The sequence below is a fragment of the Physeter macrocephalus genome, unplaced genomic scaffold (assembly GCF_002837175.3).
Source record: "Physeter macrocephalus isolate SW-GA unplaced genomic scaffold, ASM283717v5 random_102, whole genome shotgun sequence".
NCBI lineage: Eukaryota > Metazoa > Chordata > Mammalia > Artiodactyla > Physeteridae > Physeter > Physeter macrocephalus.
The window spans coordinates 55,111-76,837 of record NW_021145385.1 but is presented as its reverse complement, the minus strand read 5'-3'; the positions used below and the strand labels follow the sequence as shown (position 1 = coordinate 76,837).

Below are 21,727 nucleotides of genomic sequence, written 5' to 3'. Positions count from 1 at the left end.
GGGCTTCTTTCCTTCAATTCGGACTGGGCGGAGTCGCAGTGGGGAAAGAGTGAGAACCACTTTAGAATTGAACGGGCCGCGAAGAACGGCCGAGGCTGAGGCACACCAGATGCCGAAGTGCAGCACTGGGTGCAAAGCCCGGGCATCCCCTGACCCGCGCCTCTCACGCTAAGCTCGACCCCCTTTAGGGCGGGACCTCCCACTTCAACCAATTCTGGGAGACGAACCCTGGCGGTTTGTACTCTTCCTTTCCAATGAGAAAAAAAGGAAGCCGCTCGGTTCCAATGACCAATCGGAGAAGGCGGCGCCTGGTTGTCAGGCAGGTTTGTAAGAGTTCGGGCCAATTGGAGGCACAGACACCGCTCGACCCGGGCGCAGCGCGCAGGCGGTGGCGAAGAGAAGCCGAGCGGGCCGAGTGCGGCCGAGCAAAGCCGGAGCCGGAGCGGGGCCGCAAGAGCCGGACCGGGTCCGGAAGGGCCGAGATGCCCTATAAACTGAAGAAGGAGAAGGTGAGCATGGCCCTTGTCCCCGCGCCTCCGCCTCGGGGCCTGCGCGGAGCTCTGGGAGGGGCCCGAGCCAGGCCCGGGACAGCCCCAGACTGACCCTCCCGTCCGGCCCCCGCAGGACTCCCGGGGCCGGCCCTCCGCCCCGGCTGCTGGTCGCACCCCCAGCCTGTGCCGCAGCTGAGAAAGCTCCCTCCCTTGTCCGGGGTAGAGTCCCCCCACATGCACCTCCCTCCACCGACCCCCGGCCCAGGGTAACCTCCTCCTAACAGATCCTGCCCTACTCCCAGGTTACTCCCCTGCCTTTTCTGCCCCCATCCCCTCCCCATCACCTCCCCATCCCCCACCCGTTTGCCGTTTGGGACAGCCGCTTATCTGAGACTGCACCTTCTTCCAGAACTAAGCCCCCTCTCCAACCCCGCGCAGCCCCTTCTCTTCCCACCCTCCTGGGCCTGGGCCTGGGCCTGCCTTCTCCACTGTCCCCTACAGCCCCTTCTCCCTCCCTGCCAGGCTCATTGACCTAGAACGGCTCTGCTGCTCTCTCCTCCACCGAATCTGGCCTAGGCCCCTCCCTCTAGTTCTTCCTTCACACACAAACTTGTAAACCAGGACTGAGCCCTTCCTTCTGCCGATGCAACCTCAGAACGTCAGGGTGTCTGAGCACATTCATTGCAATCCCTAGTGATACAGGAGACTGAGGCCCCGACAGGGGGACAGGGGAAGGGACTTGGCCAAGGTCACACAGCCTGCTGGAGGCCTAGCTGTAATATCAGGTCTCCTGACTTAAAGGCCTCCTCTGTTCCAAAGCCCCTCTAACAGGCATCAACCCACTCCCAGGTTCATCCTCAACCAGTCACCTTTCCTAATCTGGGCAGGCTACTCCCCTTATTCCTAATTGAAGATAACCTTTGCATTTTTCCTTTTTTGTACCAGTGCTGGGTTTCTGTCTTTCCTGGGCCACACTGTCCTCAAATTGGGAATCTGCCCTCACTATCAGATTAGCTATCCTTCTTACTCCACGGGGCAGCCACCCCTGGACACCCTTGCCTTTGTCTTGGTGTCTTGACACAGGCCGTTTCTTGATGCTGCCTTCTTTCACCTTCCTCTTCTACCTCCGAACTGCCTTCCCCTCTTCTTCATCCCTGTCTTTCCCTACCCTCTGTTTCCTGCTGTTGCTGATGTCTGACTCAGAGGTGTGGTTCCTTTGAGGTACAGACTCACACAGAGGATGCTAGGATACCAGTTCCAGCCTCCCCCAGCTTCTTCTTTCCTGGGGCTGGTCCTTCATGGTGAGTGCTAGCTCTGGCCTGGTGTTCTGCTCACCCACTTTATGACCCCAGAGGTGTCTTGCTTTCATTTGCCCTCTGATTGGCTGGGTTGCTGGGCTGCCATCTCTGACCTTATCAGTTAAACTCCCTATCCTGGGGCTGTTGGAGATTTGCCAGGCAGCTCTGATTCTGGATTGTCCCCATAACCTCTCAGGGCCTGAGATTCTGAGTGTTGAGTTGGTGATGGTATAGCAGGCATTGAACCTCCTTGGGTGCTGAGCTGGGCAGGTTTGGGTGCCCCACCCAGGCCCTGTGTCTTTGGGGAGCAGGCATGCTGAGGTGGTTTGGGCAGCTTAGCTGTAGATGATGCACACAAAAGTCAGCCACACCAGGGGCTGAAGGGCTCCTACAAGGAGTGTGGAGAGCAATGCAATTCAGGGGAAGCTGGTGAGGTCCTCACTGATCTGTAGTTGTTAGTCTGATGGAACAGATACTGTCCCATCCACAGAAAGCCTTAATCTACTAGAGGATTGAGAAGAAGAAGAAAAATTCTTAAGACTTGCTAGGACCACAGGTGTTAAGTGTTTGGTTGGGAAAGAGTATGGGAAGGATTGGTGTGCATGGGGCCAGGCATCTCTGATCCCCTTTAAGGTTTAACTTTCCACTTTTGATTTCTAGTTGCATTTGGCCTCCTTCAGTGGTTGACAAGTCCTGACGATGTCACTGGGGTTTGCCTAAAAGGGGTGGGGGCAGAGGGGAGGGGGGGATGGAGGGTCTGTATTGTTCATCCATCACCTCTCCCCTTTCTCCTTCATCTCTGCTGGTCCCATGCCTGGCCTAACCTCATGACCTCCTCCCTGAAGCCCGTCCTGAACCCTTAGTTGGGGGTGAGCTCTCCCTCCTCCCCTGGATTTGCAGAGTACTCGGTAGGTAGGTCACTTATGGCCCTTTTATGTTCCCTTGGACTGGAATTAATTGTAGACAAGTCTTTTCTTCCCCCTTGAGGTAATAACTAAGTTCCATTTTGGTTTGGCATCTCCTTGTACACAGTAGGTGCTCAATGGATGAGTGCTGAGTCAATCCTTGGGGAGATTTGCATCCTTCCTCTTCCCTCATGTTCTGATCTAGGACTTCTCTCTTTTAGGTTCCTGGGTGGTGGCGTGCCTCTGCTCCCTCCCACTTTCTTCTTGTTCATAATAATAGTAATAACATTGACTAACATGTCATTTTTCATGTGCCAGACACTGTGCTAAAGGGAATTAGGGGTACTTCCCTGGCAGTCCAGTCGTCCCGTGCTTCCACTGCAAGGGGCACGGGTTCGATCCCTGGTCGGGGAACTAAGATTCCGCATGCTGTGCGGCACAGACAAAAAAGAAAAAATTAAAAAAGAAATAAAGGGAATTAGGTACTTTGATTGTCAGCACTTAATAGGTGAGGAAACAGGCTCAGCGAGGCTAGTTAACTTGCCCGTGATTGTATAGCCAGTAAGAGCTGGGCCTGGAACACAGGGCTGGCTCTAAACCACATTGCCATGCAGCACTGGACAGCTGGGCTGGGCTGAAGTGTGTGCATTTCACCTGCTCTGCGGGAGCCAGGGAGCAAGGGTGATGGCCTGGTTCCCATGCCCACCCCCCAACACCACCCCCCAGGCAGCCGGGATCTTTCTTCCGCACATTGCCTGAGAGATATGTCTGAGTGCTGCAGGGTGGGTGGAGGGGTACAAAAAGGAACAAGGAGCTCATGATCAAGGAGAGAGGTGAGACGTGGGTGCAGATGGGCCAGCTTTGTCCAGAGGCCCACGTCTGGGGTGTGTGCAGACGGTCACCTCAGTGTTGCGTCCTGCCTGCACCCACCCTCCCCCATCCTTTTCCTCTCCACCCCACACTCTGCACCCATTGCTGGCCCCTCGGCAAGGGGTGAGTGTGCCCCACCTGGTCAGTGGGCACTGGGAGGGCGCCTAGCCACCCAGAGCACAGGGCTCCTTCTCACTGCTCTGACTGCCTGGAGCTGCTCCACACCTGGGAACGGCTTCCTGCCTCCCCACCCCCACGAAGCCTTCCCCCTGCTCCAGCCTACGAGGAGCTCTCTTCTCCCTGAAATCCTTTTGCCCCCGTGGGCATAATCACTGGATTTAACACTTCTCACTGAAGGGGCTCAGGTGCTATCAAGTCGCAGAATCTCAGAGCTAGAAGTGATTTCCAAGGTCCTTCAATCCGATCTGCATTTAAGGCTCGGGACCCTTTTGCATCATGCCTTGGAGGAGGCATGAATGCACCTCTGCTTGAATGCTCTTGGGTTGGGGAGATTACAGCCTCACTAGGCAGCCAGTTTCTGTGCAGCTGCTCCAGGAGAAAAGTCTTCCTTGTTTGGAGCCTCAGCCTGTCTTCCTGCCACTTCTGCCCGTGGCTCTTGGGCCTCTGGATCCACATAGAACAAGTTGCATCTTTAGTCCACATGGCAGCCCTTCATTTATTCGTAAAGATCCCTCTTGCTCCCCCACCCTCCATGACTCCTCCCTTCCATTGTTAACTATCCCAGTTCCTGCAGCTGTTGCTCTCAGGACCTGCTTTTGAATCTACTCCCTGTATGGGTTGTATTTTCCCCGAAGAAAACCTAGCATTTGTCTTTGTCCCTCCCAAAGTGTGATGCTCTCGACTGAACCAGATCCTCCAGAATGGCCCCATCAGTGCCAAGGACGGGGCGCTTCCACGTCCCCTGGTGCCAGGCTCTCTGCACAGGTCTGTTAACTGGACGGCAGGTCACATGAGCTGCCGTGGCAGCCACAGCACATGGATGATTTGTGTTGAGCTTGCAGTCAGACCTAAATCCCCAAGTCTTTTTCACATTTTCCTCATCCTGTCCCTGGGCAGTTGCTTTTTTTTGGCCCAAAGCATAGGAAGAGATGCTGGGCAGGCCAGGGCTCTGAGCCAGCAGCTAGGTTCCCAAGGGAGACTTTGGACTAGTGCTCATTCTTTATAGCAATTCTGGGCCTTATCCCCATCCCTGTCCTTGTGTTTGTCTACCGAGGCGTTCTTGGGACGATTCCTATACCTGTTAGCATCCCTGGGCCCCACTGATTATGCCAGTAGCAGTTTCTAGTCTGGGTGCTGTTTGTGATATCCAAAAAAGTCTTCCAGGTCTTTCCAGATGGCCTCCGGAGGAGAGTGGTGATTCCCTTCCCTCTAGCATGAGAGCCTCAGGCCCCCTCTGCCCGCTTTAGTCAGAAGCCAGTCTGAGCAGCTTCTTCCATGTTGCTTTTTCTTGAGCCTCATCACCCTGGTTCTTACTTGACAGAGGCCCTAACTCATACAACAGCCTTGTGAGGTGAAGGAGCATGGTCATGCTGAATTATTGTGTGTTAGAGTTGTCTTCCTAACCAGATTCTGAACTCGTTGTGTGCCTTTGAGGGACTGAATCTCCCTTTGTGTACCCCAGCCTGCCACCCCACTGCCCCAGGTTTAAGGTAGGGGCTCAGTGGTGCTGATTGACTGATTGATTCAATTGGACAGAGGAGAATTACAACAGAGACCTGAGGGATGAGGATGAGGCCTCTCCCTTCCTTGGCATCTGTTAACTCTACCTCCGTCTTCTCCCTTCAGGAGCCCCCCAAGCTTGCCAAAGGCACGGCCAAGCCCAGCAGCTCGAGCAAGGATGGTGGAGGCGAGAGCGCTGAGGAGGTAATGAACGTGGGCACAGCCCTAGTTATGGTGCAGGCACCAGTTCCATCTGCTTGATGGCCGGTGGGGTGAGGGATCTTAGGGGCCCAGAGATTATTGGGGAAGAAGGGAAGGAGACTTTCATAGCCAGGGAGGGGCCTGGACAGCCCATCCAGACTGCCCTCAGGCAGGCTTTCCCTTTGGCGGCTATGGACCAAATAAGCCTTCCAGTTTTTCCGATTCTGCAGGGATTCCTGTGAAAATCAATTCTCTGTCTACCAAAGTGTTGAGAATTCCTTTTCTCTTAGGGCAAAAAGCTAGGGGTACTGGGTCCTGGGGAGGAGGGAAAAGTACACGGGTGCACATGGGTGCTCAGTGGGGTGACTTCAGTGTAGCTCTGGGTGGGGCCGGGGTGGGGAGTGGCTGATGTCCCTGAGTCGGGCAGGGCCGGACCCACCTCTCTTGGTCCCGATCAGATGGGAGCTGCTGAAGGACAGGCATGAGCAGAGGTCAGTGCAGCTTGGCAATCTCGGGCTGTAAAGCAATAAATGGCAAGCAGAGAGCACACAGGAGGGTGGAGGGACTTAAGGAAGTCCAGTGTGCTCAGTGGGATGCTTGGATGCTGAATGGTCCTGGGAGCACGCTGAGCAAGCGCCTGTGTTACCCGGAAGCTGGTGATCCTTGGTTTTTGTGCTTCCTCCCTCCTGTGCTAAACTATTCAGACGGATGGAGGCAAACAGGAAATGGAGCTGTCTAATTCTGGGCAGGTCTTGTGGGTTGGGGGCGGGTCATGGAGAGAAGATCGATTAAAAAGTGTTTGGTTAGGGGCTTCCCTGGTGGCGCAGTGGTTGAGAGTCCTCCCGCTGATGCGGGGGACGCGGGTTCGTGCCCCGGTCCGGGAAGATCCCACATGCCGCGGAGTGGCTGGGCCCGTGAGCCATGGCTGCTGGGCCTGCGCGTCCGGAGCCTGTGCTCCGCAACGGGAGAGTCCACAACAGTGAGAGGCCCGCGTACCGCAAAAAAAAAAAAAAAAGTGTTCGGTTGGGGTTAACTCTGGATTTGGATTTTTCTGGATACTTCTGGTTCCGATCACCTCCAAAGAGAGCCAAGCACTTTTCACACCTGCAACCATCATTTTACCCTCACTTGAGTGATGGGAGGAAGCAGGGTAGGTTTTCTCCATTTTACAGACATGCGAGTTGAGGACCACGGAAGAGAAATTCCTCCTTCCTCTGCACATACACTGGCATCTGAACATGTCTCTAGGCCAGTCCTTGTCACTCAATGCTGGCACTGTTGGTTCCCAGATGTGTTTCTCCCCACCAGACTGTGAACTCTGAGGGAAGGAGCTTGCTTCTTCCCCACACCTGTGTGCTGACGCCCTTGGTTCACAGGAGGTCACCAGGAGATGCTTCTGGAGGGCACGCCCTCTGGGCTCAGTCTCCCCTTCAGGAGCCGTGACATGTGTGGGACCCACAGGGAAGGTGGTCGGGAGCCCACAACTGATACTCAAAGCAGCAAGAGACTTGGAAACAGGATTTAAAGGGACAGAAAGGGGCTTCCCTGGTGGCGCAGTGGTTGAGAGTCCGCCTGCCGATGCAGGGGACACGGGTTCGTGCCCCGGTCCGGGGAGATCCCATATGCCGCGGAGCGGCTGGGCCCGTGAGCCATGGCCGCTGAGCCTGTGCGTCCGGAGCCTGCGCTCCGCAACAGGAGAGGCCACAACAGTGAGAGGCCCTTGTACCGCCAAAAAAAAAAAATAAATAAAATAAAGGGACAGAAAGGAATAGCTTGGGGGGCCACTCCTGCCTTCTGCCTGACTCCCTCCTGCTCATTCATTTACTAGACAGATTGGCTGTCATTTCTTGGAAGCAGCCCTCCTTGACCACCTGCCCCCATCCCCATGCGCAGGACGCGGTCAGGGCCCCTGGTACCCAGCATCACTCCACGGCAGTGCTTAACCACAGCTGTAATGAAACAATTCCATGGGAATTCATTGTGTGTCAGTTGTCTCCTGTGTTAACACTTAGCTCCTGAGAGGCTCTCACTCACACCGAAGGGCTTGGCCACCGGAAGCACCAGCATTTGAATGCATTAGTGAATGGAAGAGCAAACAAACCAACTTCAAATTAGACCTGGAAGGAACCCTCTCCTTTCATAGGTGGGAAAACGAAGGCTCAAGCAGCTTAAGAAATAAGCTGAGACCAGCTGCTGTGATTTCTCCACCGCCCTCTGGAAAAGGAGAGTGTCGTGTTCACCTTGGGCTCTGTTTTATGAAATGCCGCTCAGGGCTCACCTGTCTGAGGCAGCTGCAGGAATTCTGCTCCATGATTTTGCAGAAATGCACCCAGGTGGCCCCAGGCAGTGGGACATGGAATAGTTGGGGGCCAGGCTGTGAGGCCCAGGTCATCAAAAGCTGTTTGTCACAGTCCTTCTCTTGCCCTTTTTCTTTTTCTTTTTTATTCCATAATTAAAAATTTCAGAAGCTTTTAGTCTAGCATAAATAGTATTCAATATATTTTTCATATTTTTCCTGGGAAAATAGTATTTTATCAAATTATTTTTATTTTTTTTTAAGTTTTTTTTTTTTTTTGATGTGGACCATTTTTAAAGTCTTTATTGAATTTGTTACAATATTGCTTCTGTTTTATGTTTTTTTGTTTGTTTGTTTGTTTGTGAAGCATGTGGGAATCTTAGCTCCCAACCAGGGATCGAACTCGCACCCCCTGCATTGGAAGGCAAAGTCTTAACCACTGGACCGCCAAGGAAATCCCTCCCTTGCCCTTTTTCTAGTCCAGAATTTTGGGTTCTTACAGCCAAACTTACCCTGTGTCAAGCATTTGCCAGTCTTTCCAACTGATCTTAATAATTTATAGCAGCCAACATTTATTTTATTGAGCAGTTACTTGTGTATTAGTTTCCTAGGACAGCCATAACCAATTACCATGAATTGGGTGGCTTAAAATACCAGAAATTTATTCTCTCATAGCTGTGGAGGTCAGAAGTCTGAAATCAAGGTGTCAGCAGGCCATGTTCCTCTGAGGTTCTAGGGAAGAATCTCTTCCACGCCTCTCTCCCGGCTTCGGTGGCTTTCTGTGATCTGCTCCTTGGCTTGTAGAAGCATCGTTCCAATCTCTGCCTCCGTCTTCACTCAGTGTTCTCCCCTGTGCCTCTGTCTCTGTGTCCAAATTTCCCTCTTCTTACAAGAACACCAGTCATGTTGGATTTAGGGCCCACCCTAATCCAGTATGACCTCATTTTAACTTGATTACATCTGCAAAGACCCTGTTTCCAAATACGATCACATTCATAGATGTTGGGTTGATTTGAATTTTGGGGGGACACTGTTCAACCCAGTACACTCTGTCCCAGGCACTGTGCTAAGTACTTCGCATGCATTTAATCTTATAATCTTCTCATTTAATCTCTGCATCAGTCCCTGAGGTCATCTGTTATCATCATCAGCCCCATTTTACAGAGGAAACTGAGGCTTAGTGATGTTAAGTAGCTTTTACTCGGCAGTAAAACAGCAGAGCTGGAATTCAGCCCAGGTCTGTGGCCAGTCCTCCCGTGTTCTTAATGACCTAATAGGCTGGTTCTAAGATTCTAGAAGAGTCTTAGAATGGAAAGGAGCCTTGAGAGATTAGGTCAGACTCTGCTGCAAGGCAAGGGTCTTTCCTGGCCTGTCTTTGGAAAAAGCATTTCAGTGCTGTGGACTTTTCTATGTGCTGTGCCCTGTCCTGAGTTCTGGGAGCAGGGACAGAGGGAGGAAGAAACGATCCTGGTCTCCCCCACTTCAGTCTGACATCACAGTAGCCAGAGTTGTTACCCTAAAAACATTTTTGGTCCTATCAGTCCTTTACTTAAAAGCCCCTCTTGGCCTCTCATTGCTCACAAATTCAAATACGCAGCCTCAGGCCTCCTGGGCTGGCCCCGCCCTGTTCTTCCAGCCCCTCTGGACTTTCCATCTTCCAGCCCGACAAGCCTTTTGTGGCTCAGGGCTCTTATTGGTGTCATCCCATTGGCCTGGACTGCTTTATCTCTCTCTTTTCATTCTTTGCCTAAACCCGTGTTTATCCTTTAAGAGCCAAATCAAAAGTCACCTCTTCAGGGAGGGCTTCCCTAATTCTTCAGACAGAGTTTGTCACTCAGCCCTCTGAGTTCCTGAATCCTTTGCGGCGCTCTGGTTTTGCATTGCCCTGTACTAATGGCCGCTTTCGTGTCTGTCTTGCCCACTGGACTGTGAGCTCTTTGAGGGCAAGGGCCATGTCTTATTCACCTTTTAATCTCTAATGTGTAGCATGATGTTTATTGAATAAATGAATTAAGAATGGGTATGGGGTTGGCCAAAAAGTTCGTTTGGGTTTTTTGTAAGCTGTTACGAAAAACCCAAACAAACTCTGGCCAACCCAACAGCGCTCTAGGTGTCAATACAGGAGAGAATGCCTCTGATTTTCAGGGTTTGAAACTAAAATGATCTTCACTAAGCTAGTTAATTCATTATGCAAAAGCTATAACATTAATCTTTGCGTTTTTCACCGATAATTTTATGTTTCATCTTTCTACTACAGTACCTTCTATAGTGCTTAAATTATATTTCTACGTCCTACTTTATGTTTAAATATATGGGTTTAATGGTTACCGGTGTCTGTGTTAGGGTCAGGTTGGAATGGAATTGGTACAGAGTGGGCAAGTATAGTTGCAGTCTCCTGAGTGTGAGGGTGGTGTGTAAATTCAAAGCCCCACTGGAGGGGCTTCCCTGGTGGCGCAGTGGTTGAGAATCCGCCGGCCAGTGCAGGGCACACGGGTTCGAGCCCTGGTTCCGGAAGATCCCACATGTGGTGGAGCAACTAAGCCTGTGCGCCACAATTACAGAGCTTGCGCTCTAGAGCCCACGAGCCACAATGAAGAGTAGCCCCCACTCACCGCAACTAGAGAAAAGCCTGCGTGCAGCAGCTAAGACCCAATGCAGCCAAAAATAAATAAATAAATTTATATGTAAGAAAAAAGCCCCACTGGATTGCAGGAGGCCTGAATCTAGGAAGGCTTCTTGGAGTTTGGATCCTGTTGCAAGTTTAGAAGTGGGAGGAGACGGTTGTTCAGGCAGAGGAGACAGCCACTGTGGAGTCTCAGAAGTGGGAGCAGGCAGGTCACCAGCTTGCCTTTGGCCCATGTCCACCCGTGCTCTGATGGCTGCAGAATGTTCTCCTGGGGATGCAGCTGCCTCTCATCTCCAGCCCAGGTCAATAAAGGAGAAGTTGGAAGCTAGAGCTTTTAGGAGAAAGGGTTGAACGTGAAGTGAGTTGCTGGCACACACCTATACTCCTTTCTGACAAGTATGTTTCCAGGGCTTTGCTGGCTGGCCCAGCTGTCTCTCAGCTGCTCCTTGTATCTGGGGCCTGGGAGCCAATGGTCCTTATAAAACCAGGGTGGCCCAGTGGGCTGGGGGCGGGGCAGATTAAGCCGGCTCAGCTGCTCTCCGGCCACCCCAGCCTTCAATAATGCCATCCTGAAGGGGAAGGGACCTTAGGCATCAACTCATTGGGTGGCTTTTTAAACTATGATTTTCATCTATGCAATCTCTGTTTTCTTAAAACCTTACTTGGAGAGTGTTTGGACTACTGATCTAGTCCAACCCTCTGCTCGTTAGCAGAGAAAATTGAGGTCTTGCTTTTCCCTTTTTGGGAAGAAGGCCTCCTTTCTCTGGATGTCCCCTCAGTGCGAGGTTCATGGAGATGCAGGGTTTCTGCATCTCATCTGAGAGGATGGAGAGAGACATATTCTTCCCGAGTCTTGTTCCTCAGTTGCCACTGAGTCCCTCAGCCTAGTATCTCTGATGTTTCTCCTTCCCACTCTGCTCCCACCACTGTGCAGGGCTTTGTTCTGAAGGTCCCCAGTCAGGACAGGAGGGACCTATGGAGATGGGCCTGGGCTTGGCGTCCTCTGCCCGCCACCCCCCCCAATCAGTCAAATAACCAGTCATTCACTGAATGCCTGTTAGGTGCCAGTGCCAGTGCTGAGGAGACCCAGAGGGGCACAAACCTGGGTCCTGGCTTTAAAGGGACTTGCTTTCTAGTGGGGAGATGACACATGAGCAAAGTGATCAGGAGGTGTCACTGGGGATGATCCCAGAGCCAATGGAACAGACAAGCAGTGTCAGAAGGTTGAGGGTGGAGGGTGGACATGCAAGTCCTGGAGTGATTGGAGAAGGCTTTTTGGAAGAAGGTGGGTCTTGAAAGATGCAACGCCTTCTTGGGTTCTCCCATTTTATTTTATTATTTTTTTGGCCATGCCACATGGCTTGCGAGATCTTAGTTCCCCACCCAGGGATTGAACCCGGGCCCACAGCGGTGAAAGCACGGAGTCCTAACCACTGGACTGCCAGGGAATTCCCTGGGTTCCCCCATTTTAAAACAAGAAGGATAATGAACTCTAAGGAACATTTGAGGTGTGCTAGTTTCAGGAATTTCCAGGCTGTATTCCTAAAATCCAGGGATGGGAAATAATAATAATCATAACAACAATAGTAGAAGATACTGCTTATAAGACACTTTTGTGTGCCATATACTGTTCATTTAAATCCTTATTACAACCCTGTGAGGTAGTACTATTGCCATCCCCACTTTACAAATGAGGCACAGAGAGGCTATATGACCTCCTGGAGGTTACTCAGCTAATGAATGGCAGAGCCAGTAGTCAAACCCAGGCAGTCAGGCTCAAGTCTGTGCCCTTGACTCTTAAGCTCCACAGACAAGGATTGGGTTGTTCCTGCAACAGGGAAATGGGGAGAGTCTGATGCACACCAGGCTCTGGCCCCCTGGCCTTTTGCCTCTCTCCTTCATCCTCTACCAAGGTGTGATCCATCCTCCGTATACAGGAAGAGAGACCCCAGACTTCAGGGTGCCTTGCACTGTCTAACCAAACAAATCACACTGGTTGAGTGTAGTCATGGCAAGGGAGGTGTGTGATGACTGCTCTTGCCCCACTTCTTTGCATTCCCCTAGTCAAATTGGTGTCTGGGGCTCATTTCAAGAGGAGGAGAGGGCCAGATGGCCAAAGCGGTAATGAGCTACACTGGACCCAAGGCCTGCCCTGGGCTGGACCCAGCGCTCCTCTCCTGCCTCTGACCCCCAGATAGGTCACAAGCCTGACATAATTGTTTCCATAAAAAATTCAAGAGCATACAAAGCATAACATTTGTCTTCCTCCTTGCCCCTTATCCCAGAGAGTTTCATATTCTCCCATTCTTATTTTATGAAGTAAGAGTTTATGTAGGGGGCTGGAGAGGAGGCGGGGATGGCAGGTGTGAGCACAGGAGGACAGTTTTCCTGTGGTGTGGGGACCCAGCTGGACGTGACCTCACTCCTCTGGTCCTGCTGCAGTCTCTTCTTTGGTTGGGGGGAAGGGCTGTCCTGTGGCTCAGCCTCTCCCCTCTCCCAGCAGGGGGTTACCTGGACAGTACCTGTGAGTGGACAGCCCTGCAAACACCTGTTTGTGTGCTTCTGAAAATGGGCTTCGTGGGGCTCTGACACCCGTGTCTGGAAGGAAGTAAAGATATAACTTTTGGAAATTAGCTGTATTTCTCCATTATATTGTCTTTTTTTTTTTTTTTTTGGCTGTGCTGCATGGCTTGCAGGATCTTAGTTCCCTGACCAGGGATCGAACCCAGGCCCCGTACAGTGGAAGCACAGAGTCCTAACCACTGGACTGCCAGGGCATTCCCTATTTCTCCATTATAAAAGCAGTGTCAGCTTGTAAAAAATTTAGGAAAATAGGAAAAAGTCATGTCTCATTCTGTCATTGCAGGAGATAGTCATGAACACAATGCACTTGTTCTTTCTTTTTCTTAACTGGATTTTGGGTTCTGTTTTAACGTCGGTGAGCTCATTTTGTATATACAGGTTTGTATTATCCGTATTTAACTTAGCATATAGGAAGCAATTTTCTCTCATTCCATAGTTTTAGGCTTTTTGTTTTGTTTTTAATTTTTATCAGCGTGGTAATAGGTGCATTGTTCAGAAGGTCAGATAATACTCTCAGGCTTGTAATGAGCAGGGCAGCCCCTGTCACTGGCCCCTCTTCTCCTGTTGTTTCGTGGCAACCACATTCAACTCCTAACTCTTTCCTTGCAGATTGACTTTTATACCTCCAAATAAGATCCTTTTACTGCTTTTTTTTTCCCCTTTAATTTGTGAGCTTTAGATATCTCTTGACTTCCTAATGTGGAAAATTAAGGCCCCAGTGTCTTATACCTCCGTGCAGACTTTTCCCCTCCTCTCAGAATACTTATCACCCGTTTTGGGTAAATTACTATGACTGTGTAAACATTTTTCACAGCTGAACCACGTATGATTACATTTAGTACATAGTTTTCATAAACATAATTTTAACTCCATGATTTCCATGTATTTATATATTTGTCATTATAAATAAGACCATAAAAAGTGTTTTTGCACAAAGCCTTTTTTTATATTTAGGATTTTGCTTAATCTATATTTCTAGTAGTTAAACTGCTGAGATATGGGAAGGAGTTTCTTCAACTGAAGACTGTCACACGTTCAGTAAATGATAAAATAGAGTAATCTTCGGTGTACTGGTCGATGCATTTTTACATATGTTTATGCTGTGAACCACCTCCCAGACCCAGTCAAGATACGGAATGTTTCCATTAGTCAGAAAGGTCCTCATGCCTCTTCTCAGTCACCACCCACATCTCCCCAACCCACACCGCTGCCACCCCCTCCCCGTCAGGAGAGCCACTTGTCTGACTTCTGTCACTGTCAGTCCATCAATTAGCTTTGCCTGTTCAGGAACGGGAGTGAGTGTTTCGAAGGCTCTTGATGCACAGGCAGCGGGCATCACTTTGGGAGACACGCCTTCTAGACCGCTCCTTCCAGGGCCACATCCCGCAGTTATGTCCGACCCTGGTCTTGGCTCCTTCAGGGCAGGAGGCAGCTGCTTGCTGCCCAGGCCCATAGAGGCATAAACGGACCCGGGGCTGGGCGGTGGGCCAGGCCTGGGGTGGGAAGTGTAGCTTGGCGAGTGCACTCCAGTGACTCGCTCGTTTGATCAGGCCCAGCCCCAGCCCCAGCCGCAGCCGCCACCGCAGCCTCCACCGCAGCCGCCGTCATCCAACAAGCGTCCCAGCAACAGCACGCCGCCCCCCACACAGCTCAGCAAAATCAAGTACTCAGGGGGGCCCCAGATTGTCAAGAAGGAGCGACGGCAAAGCTCCTCCCGCTTCAACCTCAGCAAGAACCGGGAGCTGCAGAAGCTTCCTGCCCTGAAAGGTACTTGGGAAAGGTCAAGGGGGCTGGGGCATCAGACCTAGGGGACAGTGGGTGTTGGTGGAATGGAGGTTTGGGGGTGTTTGGGGGAGGGTAGAAGCTCTAGAGAATGTGAGGGGGAGTTGCGCTGGGGCTGGGGGTGGGCGTCAGGGGAGCAGGATGGTGGCAGGAAGGGATCGGGGAACGCCCTGCAAGGTGAGCAGGGCATAGCAGTGAAGGACCACAGAGGAGACCTGACCATGGCCCATCCGCCCCTAGACTCACCAACCCAGGAGCGGGAGGAGCTGTTTATCCAGAAGCTACGCCAGTGCTGCGTCCTCTTTGACTTTGTGTCAGACCCACTCAGTGACCTCAAATTCAAGGAGGTGAAGCGGGCAGGGCTCAACGAAATGGTGGAGTACATCACCCACAGCCGTGATGTTGTCACCGAGGCCATTTACCCTGAGGCCGTCACTATGGTAGGCACAGGGAAAGGGGAAAGCGGGCAGGGACGGGGGCCCCAGAAAAGCCCAGACCTGCCCAGAGAACTCTCACCTGGGCCCTCCCTACCCCTCAGTTTTCAGTGAACCTCTTCCGGACGCTGCCACCTTCATCAAATCCCACTGGGGCCGAGTTTGACCCCGAGGAAGATGAGCCCACCCTGGAGGCCGCCTGGCCGCATCTCCAGGTACCAGAGCAAAGGGGGCAGGGGCCTGGCTGTGGGCAGTGGGGAACTCTGAGCCCTGCAGCAAGGGGGCTCTCCCAGTCCTTGGGGAATGCCCCTAAGTGATGCTCCTTTCCCCCCGCAGCTCGTGTACGAGTTTTTCTTACGTTTCCTTGAGTCTCCCGATTTCCAGCCAAACATAGCCAAGAAGTACATTGACCAGAAGTTTGTCCTTGCTGTGAGTCCCTGAAGTTCCTGCCTTCCCCTCCTTCCAGTCCATGAACTCTAGCCCCACGTCCCCTGACTCCAGTCCAAGCTGTTCTTTTTGCTTCTGCTGAATATATGTACTGTATTGGGTTTCAGCTGTGTCTGGTGCAAGTTGACCATGGGGGTTAAACAAACCTACTCTGTCCATAAGAAGCTTCCAGCATAATGGAAGGAAACAAAAAAGCAACACTGTTACCCTCCCTCCCCACCCCACCCCACCCCAATGGGGAATGCAGCATGTATTCCCAGACATCACCTGGGGTAGAGCACTACAATAGAATCACTCTTCCCAGAGACTCGTCTCCACGCACCCTCTTCAGAGGGCTTCCTCTGGCCAGGAGCCAAGTCACCCCAGCCCTGGCCTTCCCCGCTCCTGCCTCACTGCCGCCTCTCCTCCCGCTTGCTCCCAGCTCCTGGACCTGTTTGACAGTGAGGACCCTCGAGAGCGGGACTTCCTCAAGACCATCTTGCATCGCATCTATGGCAAGTTTTTGGGGCTCCGGGCTTATATCCGTAGGCAGATCAACCACATCTTCTACAGGTGAGGCCAGGAGCCCGGGCTCAGGAGCAAAGCAAGCCCCTCACTAAGGTGGGGTGGGAGAAGGGTGGTAGACGGGGACTTCACAGAATGCTGGAGGGGCATCAGGGGTTATCAAGAGAGTCTTTGTTCTTCCCTCAGGTTCATCTATGAGACAGAGCATCACAATGGGATTGCCGAGCTCCTGGAGATCCTGGGCAGGTGAGAGGTGGGGCAGGGGCACACGTGCCTAGAAAAGGTCGGGAGGATTGGTGCATTGAGCTTGGACCTGGCCCTTTGGTCCTGACAACCCTCCCTTAACTCCCAGCATCATCAATGGCTTTGCCTTGCCCCTGAAAGAAGAGCACAAGATGTTCCTCATCCGTGTCCTGCTTCCCCTTCACAAGGTCAAGTCTCTGAGTGTCTACCACCCTCAGGTAAGCTGCCTTCCTCCTGATGATCCCCGGCCCTGGCTGCAGAAAAGAGAGGGAAGGGGAAGCATTCCAGCCGTGATGGGGCGGAATTCCTCTCTACGCCTCTCCTTCTGTTCTGGGGTCTGGTTTCTGTCACCGACCTCTCTGCGACCTTCTGAGCCCTGCACCTCACCTCGTTTCTGTCTCAACCTTCTGCAGCTGGCGTACTGCGTGGTACAGTTCCTGGAGAAGGAAAGCAGCCTCACTGAGCCGGTAACTCCCCTGCTGGGCCCCAGGGTCCGCCTCTCCGTCAGCAGCACTTGCCAGTTGGTACCTATCGAGCAGTGCCGTAAGCACTCAGGGGGGATGTAACCCGACAGGTGACATGGTTTCCTCTCTAAAGGAGAAGTAAAACCTTTGTACACCTAGGAAGCATCCAAGCCGGAGAAACATGAGCACTTAGCTGAGGCCACCCAAGCTGTGCCTACCAGGGTTGCGGGGAGAGGGCAGGATGGCTTCCTGGAGACCCAGACAGGTGTTGAGTGAGAATTTTATTCCTGTGTCCTCCTCTTCTCGCAGGTGATCGTGGGCCTTCTCAAGTTCTGGCCCAAGACCCACAGCCCCAAGGAGGTGATGTTCCTGAATGAGCTAGAGGAGATTCTGGATGTCATTGAACCTTCAGAGTTCAGCAAAGTGATGGAACCACTCTTCCGCCAGCTTGCCAAGTGTGTCTCCAGCCCCCATTTCCAGGTGAGACCCAGACCCAGAACATCCCAGCCCCTGCCTCCCAGAAAACTGAGGAGGGTCTTCAGCATAGTGAGCCATATCCCCACTGAGTCTCGCCCGTCTCCACCAGGTGGCAGAGCGTGCCCTCTATTACTGGAACAATGAGTACATCATGAGCCTGATAAGTGACAATGCTGCCCGAGTCCTCCCCATCATGTTCCCTGCACTCTACAGGAACTCCAAGAGTCACTGGAACAAGTAGGGAACTGGGGTGGCACTGGGCACTGAGGATCTGGTTTTGGAATGTGGGAGGGTGTGGATGGACTCAAGAGCCAGTGGTCTCATCTGGTCCCTCAGCAAGCGGGTCTGGTGCCCACGGCATATTAATAGGGCCTTGAGGGACTGACCAGGGAGAAAAGATACCCATGCGAGATCTGTGCTATCCAGCAGCGGAGCAGTGGCCTCTGTCGCATCTCTTCTTGAGGTCAGATATTCTGCAGCTTTGGAGATGTAATTCCATGTTGTGAGAAGCTGATGTGATCCTCTTAGTATGTATTAAATCCCAGCGTTGTAAAAAGGCTTTCCTGCTTAAAGCAAGTGCGCTGGGAGGCCATTAGTGTGGGCTAGAAGAGTAGGAAGTAGTGGGGAAAAGGGAGCTCTTGGAACACAGGGTGCGGGAAGGATGGACAGGCAGACTCATATTTGTAAAGGGTTTGAACTGCCAATCTCAAGTCACATGATTTGGCCAGAGCGATGAGCTTACACTGTACAGAGGCTGGTGGGATGGGAGTAGGACATGAGAAAGCTCTTAGCAGAGACACCTTGTGGGAGAGAGCAAATTGAGGTCCCGGCACTGAGGGCAGGCTCTGGCCTCTTATACCTCGTCTTTCTTCCTGGTGGCAGGACAATCCACGGCCTGATCTACAATGCCCTGAAGCTGTTTATGGAGATGAATCAGAAGCTGTTTGATGACTGTACACAACAATACAAGGCAGAGAAGCAGAAGTGAGTCTCTCTCTTCTTGGGGGTGTTCCTCTTCCACACCAGCCCCCTGTGCTTCTCTCTCAAGGCCACCCCAATCCTGTCTTTGCTCCCTCAGGGGCCGGTTCCGAATGAAGGAGAGAGAAGAGATGTGGCAACGGATTGAGGAGCTGGCTCGCCTTAACCCCCAGGTGAAGCGCTTCTGCCCTTGCCCTGAACTGAGGGGTCCAGCCTGGGTGGGGGGAAGGTTTGTCTGAGGAGGGGCAGGAAGCAAACAGGGTCCCCAGACTTCCCAAGTGGCTCTTGCCACTTGTCTGCCTCCTTTCCTCTCAGTATCCCATGTTCCGAGCGCCTCCACCACTGCCTCCTGTGTACTCGATGGAGACGGAGACCCCCACGGCAGAGGACATCCAGCTTCTGAAGAGGACGGTGGAGACAGAGGCCGTGCAGGTGGGAGGGCACGGGGAGCAGAAAGACAAGACAGCCCTGGGAGGGAGAGGAGACGAGCCGCAGAGCCAAGGAATCAGGGCAGGAAACAGTGGGATTTCTCGGGACTTGGTCACCATTCCTCACCTTCTGCACATCCCCACACAGATGCTAAAGGACATCAAGAAGGAGAAAGTGCTGCTTCGGCGGAAGTCAGAGCTGCCTCAGGACGTGTACACCATCAAGGCACTGGAGGCGCACAAGCGGGCGGAAGAGTTTCTAACTGCCAGCCAGGAGGCGCTCTGACCTCCTCACCCTCCCACCACAGGGCCACAGCCCACCCAGCCCTGGGACACTGCCCCAGCCCTCCACCTTCTGCTCTCCACTGGCTGACTTGGGGCAAGGCAGGGCCTCTCTGCTCTAGGGAGGGGGATGAGGCACTTGAAGCGGGGACACCCCCAGAGTGGTCCCTCTTCTCCCCCCAAATGTGTTCATGCCTCCCTGTGGCTAGTACAGACAGGCTGAGCACGGCAGTGCTCAGCGCTTAGACAACTTGGGGATGCCTGGCCCCCTCCTGCTCCTTATCCCACAGCTACCTGAGGCTGCTCTGAGAAATACACAAGGGAATAATATGCTCCTCTCCTCTCCCCTTCAGCTCCATTTGAACTCCAGGTGTCTCCTCCTTGTCTTCCTCCCCTGCAGGCATACAGGGAGCAGCAGGAGATGATTCTCACCAAAGTTATGTCAAACCCCATTGGCCCCTGGAGTGAATTAGCTGGAGGGGAGCCAACCCCCAACAGCACAAATAGGCCCTCAGCCCCAGCAGTGTGCAGGCTGATGGGGTTGCATTATTTCCTCTTACCCCTGCCTGATCAAGACAACATGGGAGAGCAAAAGGAGAAAAGCATAGGCTTTGGACAGTAGGTGATGAATATAGGGCCCAGATGGACCAAGAGAAGGGGATGAACAAACACCCTACCCTGTACCCCCTCTTTGGTGAGCAGCAGCCCTGGGATCACTGACATGGAAGGGACCATCCTGGGGCTGACTGCTTTCCTGTGCTGTTGGTCCCCAAAGCTAGGAACAAGGAAGCAGGGGGCAGTGCCCTAAGCATGGCTCCCCCCAACACCTATTTATTTCCCTGTTTGTGCTGATGCTGGGCAGACTCTCACTTGTCCCTTTCAGGAACCTTGGAGGGGCGAGGGGCTGGGGGGGACCGGACCCGGGTTCCAGGGGCACAGGCAGTGCAGCTTTTGGCTGTGTACATAGGGTGCTTTATTCCCCACAGAGTGATACATGCTAAGGTGGGTTGGGCTTGGACCATTGTCCCCATATGTACAGAACTGAATAAAGTGGGTCTCTGAGAAGAAGTCTTATTTGCCTTGATGTGGAAGGGAGATGGGGAGGATGGAAATGGACATTACAACCAGGATGTGTTCAGTCCTGTGCTGGTTCTGGCCTGGAATGCAGGGAGATAAGGCACCTCTCAGGGTGATCACTTCCAGGAAGGGGCAGCCTGCCGGGCTTGGAGTGCCTTCTGTACCACATCTTCCCACTGGGCATCTGATATCTCCCGAGCCCAGGCAGGAACCCCTGGCGCAGGCAGGCTTACACCAGCCATCGTCCTTTTCACCAGCTCCACGTGTTCTGAAATCACAGGCAGACCAGTTAGGGGGTAGAAACAATAAGACCAGCTCCCCTCCCCGTTCGTTGAATTAACCCAGAGCTTTTGGGCTAGTGAGGTCACTGAATCTGTCCTGTTATTCCTAGGCAAGCCTGCCCATCCCCCCCAGCCTAGAAGAATAGCATTTCACCTGGATTCTGAAGTCTGCAAAATCTTAGATTACAAACTTGTTTTAGGAACAGGGTGTTCCTGTGACTTCCCTCTACTGGCACTAACCAGTTCCCATCCTCCATTATTCCAAAATAAAAGAATGATCTCTTTTACCTGGGTCCATGGGAATAGAGCTGTGGTTGCTCGATGCTGTAGCTCCCTCCTCATCTTCATCCTCGCTTTCTAATGGTGGGTCTGGCAAATGAAGCCCCAGGGCCTGCAGAACCAGAGACGACAGTTCAGGGCCAGTCCTTCAAGGACTCCAGCTTCACCTGCTCAGGAACAATGCCTCCTCCACCATACCTGGATCCGATCCTGGATATCAGCAACTACATCTTCTCCATCCCCCACTGGTGCCAGCTCCACCTCCTCTTGTTCAGGATCTTGGTTCAGGGGCTGGTAGGAGTAGCCAGCTGGTCCTGTCCCCGTTTCCTCTTGCTCTTCCTCTGGTTCCTCACTGCTCCAATCCCCAGTGCCTTCTGTAGGGCCCTGGTGTGGCCCGAGTTCCTCAGTCTGATTGGGGAAGATACGTTCAGGACCCATGGTGTCTCCCCCTAGAACTACTGCTGCCATCGGGCAGGGGCTGCAAGAACAGGGCGGCAGGAGAATAGTGATCGGGTGAAATTAAGTCCACCTTCATCCTCTCATCCAGCTCCTTGTGGTCTCCTCCTACGTCACGAAACATTTAAACGCCCCAAGTTTCCTGCCCCACTCCCCACCATCCAGCCTCTCCTGGGCCCTTCACCTCTTAAGCCGACTTATCTCCAACGGAGGCCCATCCGCCTTACTCCGCCAATTCTTAACAGCCCAGCCAGAGGCCATGCCACCTCCCAAAAGACACCCCTTCGAGAACGCCCCTCCCCCCCAGTCCACTTAGGAACTCCGGGTCGCCAAATAAGCTCCCCTAGACAAGGCGTACCCGCCCCCTTCTCTCCTCTCCAAGGGGTTCCCCTCTGTACCGCCTGACGAACGCCCTTCGGGTCCCAGAGGCTTCCTTCAAATTGCCCCAGGTGCGGCGTCCCCAGCCGCCCCACCGATTCTCGCCGCTGGCGTTTCCGCGCGCCTTACCCGCTCACAGCCCGCTGCCAAACTCGCACCTTCACTTCCGGCGCGGCAGGACGTGCCGGGGTGCCTAGTCCTCCAACCCTGCCGCGCGCTCATGATTGACGCGAGCGAGGACGAAGAGTCCGCCCCTTGCCCCGCCTC

The 21,727-nt window shown here is 52.9% G+C and overlaps 2 protein-coding genes across 3 annotated transcripts; one reads left to right on the top strand and one right to left on the bottom strand.

Annotated features, from left to right (window-relative positions):
- Positions 1 to 361: 361 nt before the first annotated feature.
- On the top strand, positions 362 to 20,054 carry PPP2R5D (protein phosphatase 2 regulatory subunit B'delta). The gene is made up of 16 exons (XM_007107550.3): positions 362 to 509; positions 5,371 to 5,448; positions 14,501 to 14,717; positions 14,973 to 15,172; positions 15,271 to 15,381; positions 15,503 to 15,595; positions 16,035 to 16,165; positions 16,304 to 16,363; positions 16,470 to 16,578; positions 16,774 to 16,827; positions 17,134 to 17,304; positions 17,411 to 17,538; positions 18,184 to 18,285; positions 18,380 to 18,452; positions 18,595 to 18,711; positions 18,856 to 20,054. Exons 1-16 carry the CDS (start codon positions 483 to 485, stop codon positions 18,991 to 18,993), a joined length of 1,809 nt encoding a protein of 602 aa, XP_007107612.1. The 5' UTR covers positions 362 to 482; the 3' UTR covers positions 18,994 to 20,054.
- On the bottom strand, positions 19,939 to 21,674 carry MEA1 (male-enhanced antigen 1). 2 transcript variants are annotated; one of them, XM_007107547.2, is made up of 4 exons: positions 21,590 to 21,674; positions 20,825 to 21,104; positions 20,636 to 20,738; positions 19,939 to 20,334 (listed from the first exon to the last, which is right to left on the bottom strand). In XM_007107547.2, the coding sequence occupies exons 2-4, from the start codon at positions 21,092 to 21,094 to the stop codon at positions 20,183 to 20,185; spliced, it is 525 nt and encodes a 174-aa protein (XP_007107609.1). In that variant the 5' UTR covers positions 21,095 to 21,104; positions 21,590 to 21,674; the 3' UTR covers positions 19,939 to 20,182. The 2 variants fall into 2 exon arrangements, with proteins under 2 accessions (XP_007107609.1, XP_007107608.1); XM_007107546.3 differs by having other exon boundaries at positions 21,481 to 21,603.
- Positions 21,675 to 21,727: the final 53 nt, after the last annotated feature.

Excerpts from the sequence above, each read along its gene's own strand:
- PPP2R5D (XM_007107550.3), top strand. The coding sequence starts at position 483 with ATGCCCTATAAACTGAAGAAGGAGAAG. Across the intron at positions 5,449-14,500 it reads GAGGCGAGAGCGCTGAGGAG|GCCCAGCCCCAGCCCCAGCC; the intron begins GTAATGAACGTG and ends TCGTTTGATCAG. Across the intron at positions 18,453-18,594 it reads TGGCTCGCCTTAACCCCCAG|TATCCCATGTTCCGAGCGCC; the intron begins GTGAAGCGCTTC and ends CTTTCCTCTCAG.
- MEA1 (XM_007107547.2), bottom strand. The coding sequence starts at position 21,094 with ATGGCAGCAGTAGTTCTAGGGGGAGACACCATGGGTCCTGAACGTATC. Across the intron at positions 20,739-20,824 it reads ATATCCAGGATCGGATCCAG|GCCCTGGGGCTTCATTTGCC; the intron begins GTATGGTGGAGG and ends CTGGTTCTGCAG. Across the intron at positions 20,335-20,635 it reads CTCTATTCCCATGGACCCAG|AACACGTGGAGCTGGTGAAA; the intron begins GTAAAAGAGATC and ends CTGTGATTTCAG.